The following is a 4,728-nucleotide window of genomic DNA, read 5'->3' as shown; positions in this document are numbered from 1 at the left end:
ATAGAATGATGTTCACAAGGAGGAAGTAACTTTGCAAAGTCTTGAAGCGGCCTCCCTTGCAGTAATGGAAACGAGCCACAAGGTGGCGGTATAGAGTTTGACCCGGACGGCCAATATTGATTTTGGGTCCTTCAATTTATTGTAAATGGAACGTTTACCTCTTTGTAAGCAAAGAAAAATCAGTAACCGTTCTATGTACAGGAGATCGAAGGGCCCAAAATCAATACATTGAAGGTACAATACAAGAAGTGTTGCATTTTATGCTTCTTCTTACATAGAGTGTCAAAAGTATTAAGGAGAACTATGGGGTCAGGGCTTTTCCCCATAGTTCTCCTTAGGGTAACGGGAGGACACAAACTAGCGTCCTCCAGTCACCCAAAGCTCAGTATATAGGGAGCTACAGCTCGCGGTATACTGAGACGCCGCAGCCGGGACGGATCCCACAATTCTGTCTGGATCCGCCCAGCTGCGTGACTGACAGCTGGCTCTGCCTATCTAGAGGCAGAGCCAGCTGTACCCGCCCCCTCCCCCGTCCGTCAGCGCCGGAGGATCGGAGGGGGGAATCCAGTCCCTCCCATCACAGCTCTCTGCAGTGACAGGATCGAGAAGTGAGCGAGCGACGGTTGTATAGAGTAGGGAAGGGTCAGGCTGGATAGAGTAGGGAAGGGTCAGGTTGTATAGAGTAGGGAAGGGTCAGGCTGGGTAGAGTAGGGAAGGGTCAGGTTGGATAGAGTAGGGAAGGGTCAGGTTGGATAGAGTAGGGAAGGGTCAGGCTGGGTAGAGTAGGGAAGGGTCAGGTTGGATAGGGTAGGTAAGGGTCAGGTTGTATAGAGTAGGGACGGGTCAGGTTGTATAGAGTAGGGAAGGGTCAGGTTGGATAGAGTAGGGAAGGGTCAGGTTGGATAGAGTAGGGAAGGGTCAGGTTGGATAGAGTAAGGAAGGGTCAGGTTGGATAGAGTAGGGAAGGGTCAGGTTGTATAGAGTAGGGAAGGGTCAGGTTGTATAGAGTAGGGAAGGGTCAGGCAGGGTAGAGTAGGGAAGGTCAGGTTGTATAGAGTAGGGAAGGGTCAGGCTACATAGAGTAGGGAAGGGTCAGGCTGGATAGGGTAGGGAAGGGTCAGGCTGGATAGAGTAGGGAAGGGTCAGGTTGGATAGGGGAGGGACGGGTCCGGTTGGGTAGGGTAGGGGCTGGTTGGATAGGGTAGGGACGGGTCAGGTTGTATAGAGTAGGGACGGGTCAGGTTGTGTGGAGTAGGGAAGGGTCAGGTTGGGTAGGGAAGGGTCAGGCTGGATAGGGTAGGGAAGGGTCAGGCTGGATAGAGTAGGGAAGGGTCAGGTTGGATAGGGTAGGGACGGGTCAGGTTGTATAGAGTAGGGACGGGTCAGGTTGTGTGGAGTAGGGAAGGGTCAGGTTGGGTAGGGAAGGGTCAGGCTGGATAGGGTAGGGAAGGGTCAGGCTGGATAGAGTAGGGAAGGGTCAGGTTGGATAGGGTAGGGTCAGGTTGGATAGGGTAGGGACGGGTCAGGTTGTGTGGAGTAGGGGGGTTGGGTAGTTGACTCACCTCTGACCTCCATCCCCGGTAGATAAGCGTGCACTGCGGCTGGTACGCTCCTGTCCCACAAGCATAGAGATGAGTTCGGTTCACCGGCTGAATGACGCGCAGATAATTGGCACACTCGTCCTACAGTGACAGACATACATCATGTAAAGGAATAGGTAACGCTTGGTAAGGTGACAACGGTCCAAGTGGGCAATGAAAAACATAATGATAAAAGGCCGGCAGGAGAGATTCTGCCATCTGCAGCGTTCACTGTGGATGGGAAATGGAGAAATGTCATAAAGGTCACGGCCAGCTCAGGATGAGGACTGATTGCACAGCCGACCCTTCACTCCTCCAAAATAAATAACAACTTTAGTTACAGGGGGGCCCAAATGAGATCACATGATCTCTGGCTTCCCAGAGCACTGTGCACATTTCACATCATCAGAGACTGCAAAGCGTACTATTTTCATTCAAACACTCACTGCAAGAGGGTGAGCAAAGGGCAAACGTGCAGCTAAGTAGGAAGCACAACATGCACGTGTACTGAGCAAATCTGCCTGCCCCAGTGTACATACACCATATTACCAAAAGTATTGGGACGCCGGCCTTTACACGCACATGAACTCTAATGGCATCCCAGTCTTTGTCCGTAGGGTTCAGTATTGGGTTGGCTCCGCCCTTTGCCGCTATAACAGCTCCGCCTCTTCTGGGAAGGCGTCCACAAGGTTTAGGAGTGCGTCTATGGGAATGTTGGGCCATTTGTGAGGTCAGGTACTGATGTTGGGGGAGGGGCTCGCAGTCTCCGCTCTCATTCATCCCAAAGGTGTTCTATGGGGTTGAGGTCAGGACTCTGTGCGGCCAGTCACGCTCCTCCCCCCCAAACTCCCCCATCCTTGTCTTTATGGAGCTTGCTTTGTGCACTGGTTTGAGTCATGTTGGAACAGGAAGGAGACGTCCCCAAACTCCTCCCACAAAGTTGGGAGCATGAAATTGTCCAAAATGTCTTGGTGTGCTGATGGCTTAAGAGTTCCCTTCCCTGGAACTAAGGGGCGGAGCCCAACCCCTGAAAAACACCCCCCCCCCCATAATCCCCCCTCCACCAAACTTTACACTTGGCACAATGCAGTCAGGCAAGTACCGTTCTCCTGGCAACCGCCAAACCCAGACACGCCCATCGGATTGCCAGACAGAGAAGCGTGATTGGTCACTCCAGAGAACACGCCTCCACTTCTCTAGAGTCCAGTGGCGGCGCGCTTTACACCGCGGCATCCCACGCTTTGCATTGCACTTGGTGATGTGCGGCTTGGATGCAGCTGCTCGGCCATGGAAACCCATTCCATGAAGCTCTCTACGCACTGTTGTTGTGCCAATCTGAAGGCCACACGAAGTTTGGAGGTCTGTAGCTATTGACTCTGCAGACAGTTGGCGACTTCTGCGCACTGTGCGCTTCAGCATGCGCTGACCCCGCTCTGTCATGTGACGTGGCCTACCACTTCCTGGCTGAGTTGCTGTTGTTCCCAGTTGCTTCCACTTTGTTATAATCCCAGTAACAGGTGACCGCGGCGGAATATTTAGTGGCCGGGAAATGTCACGGAACACCTGAATCCAATGATTTGGAGGGGGAGGGGCCCCAATACTTTTGGTAATATAGTGGACATCTACAAACTCTGAAGAGAAACAACGTTGTTAAAGCAATGACGCGCCATGAAAATCTTATATGATCTCTTTCACAGTTATCTCTGAAACGCATTATAAAGACTGTAGTTCTCCTTTAAGCCGGGCTGCATGAGAAATATTACAAGGGACCGAATACTATACTCACTGCACGTCCTCTGCCTGCCATGAGACATTCCTTCTGCCGGCTTGGGGCGGCCGGCCAATGAATCTGATGGTGAGGGAAGAGAGAGCAGTCACTAATGATCCTGCAAATACGCACATAGAAATGACACAGGCCCGGTGCCCGCCTTACCCACAGTCATACCTTCAGACCCTCTCTAACTACCCCCCAGGTTCATTCTCCTATGTGAAGCACAAAGCTTAGTGCCTTAGGCCTCATTCACACGGGCCTCCTGTGTTTGTGTTATTTAGATGCATTTTATATTTTCCAGATCCATTTGTATTGCAGTTATATTTATTGTGTTTACACGTTTACATGCATTTAACGACATAAAACCAGACTAAAGGGTCCTGGGATGCATGTAGTGCCCCTAACGTGACGTTGCTGGGCAGGAGGCGAGTATTGCAGTGAAAGCTGCTTTTTAAGGACTTGAGCAATCTAATTTCTTTTTTTTAAAGATGTCGGCTCAGTAGATCGGGAGGTGAGCGAACACATACCATCGCTCGCTCACTTCTCGATCCTGTCCCTGCAGAGAGCCGCGACTGTCACTCACGGCTCCCTGCAGGGATTATCCCCTCCCCGCTCCGATCCTCCAGCGCTGACTGGCGGAACGGACGGGGGAGGGGGCGGGCACAGCTGGCTCTGCCTCTAGATACCTTGCAATCACACAGCTTTGTGGATCTCGATCCGTCCCGGCTGCGGCGTCTCAGTATACCGCGAGCTGTGGCTCCCTATATACTGAGCTTAGGGTGACGGGAGGACGCTAGTTTGTGTCCTCCCGTTACCCTAAGGAGAACTATGGGGAAAACACTGACCCCATAGTTCTCCTTTAAAGCAACAGAACCGGTTAGGTGACAGCATCTGTACACTTGTGTTACTCCAGCACCACTTAGAGCCCCCCATCATGGTGCTAGTGTAGTATATTTCCATCCATGATGCAAGGCCTAAACCTTGGGTCACCTATCAGTAGGCCCAGGCACTGTCACATGAGGAGGTTGTCACATGTCACAGGCACTGTCACATGAGGAGGTTGTCACATGTCACACGCACTGTCACATGAGGAGGTTGTCACATGTCACAGGCACTGTCACATGAGGAGGTTGTCACATGTCACAGGCACTGTCACATGTCACAGGCACTGTCACATGAGGAGGTTGTCACAGGCACTGTCACATGAGGAGGGTCTCACATGTCACAGGCACTGTCACATGAGGAGGTTGTCACATGTCACAGGCACTGCACCGCAGCTGGAGGGCCGGAGTCTGGCCACCCCTGGTCTAGATGGATCTGGTTATTAGGAGCGGGATGGAACTTACGGAAATTCAATATATAAAATATATAAATATA

At 51.8% G+C, this 4,728-nt stretch overlaps 1 protein-coding gene across 1 annotated transcript in view; it reads right to left on the bottom strand.

Moving 5' to 3' along the window:
* The window catches only part of LOC108788941 (semaphorin-3F-like), a 94,819-nt gene that overhangs the window by 28,969 nt on the left and 61,122 nt on the right, over positions 1 to 4,728 (bottom strand). The window contains exons 4-5 of the mRNA XM_018558849.1: positions 3,367 to 3,429; positions 1,563 to 1,682 (exon numbers count right to left, since the gene is read on the bottom strand). Coding sequence (XP_018414351.1) covers positions 1,563 to 1,682; positions 3,367 to 3,429 — 183 coding nt within the window. The remainder of the gene's footprint in view (positions 1 to 1,562; positions 1,683 to 3,366; positions 3,430 to 4,728) is intronic.

The sequence above is a fragment of the Nanorana parkeri genome, unplaced genomic scaffold, assembly GCF_000935625.1.
Source record: "Nanorana parkeri isolate BGI_ZX_2015 unplaced genomic scaffold, ASM93562v1 scaffold15, whole genome shotgun sequence".
NCBI classification, from domain to species: domain Eukaryota; kingdom Metazoa; phylum Chordata; class Amphibia; order Anura; family Dicroglossidae; genus Nanorana; species Nanorana parkeri.
This window is presented reverse-complemented; position numbering and strand designations above follow the sequence as displayed.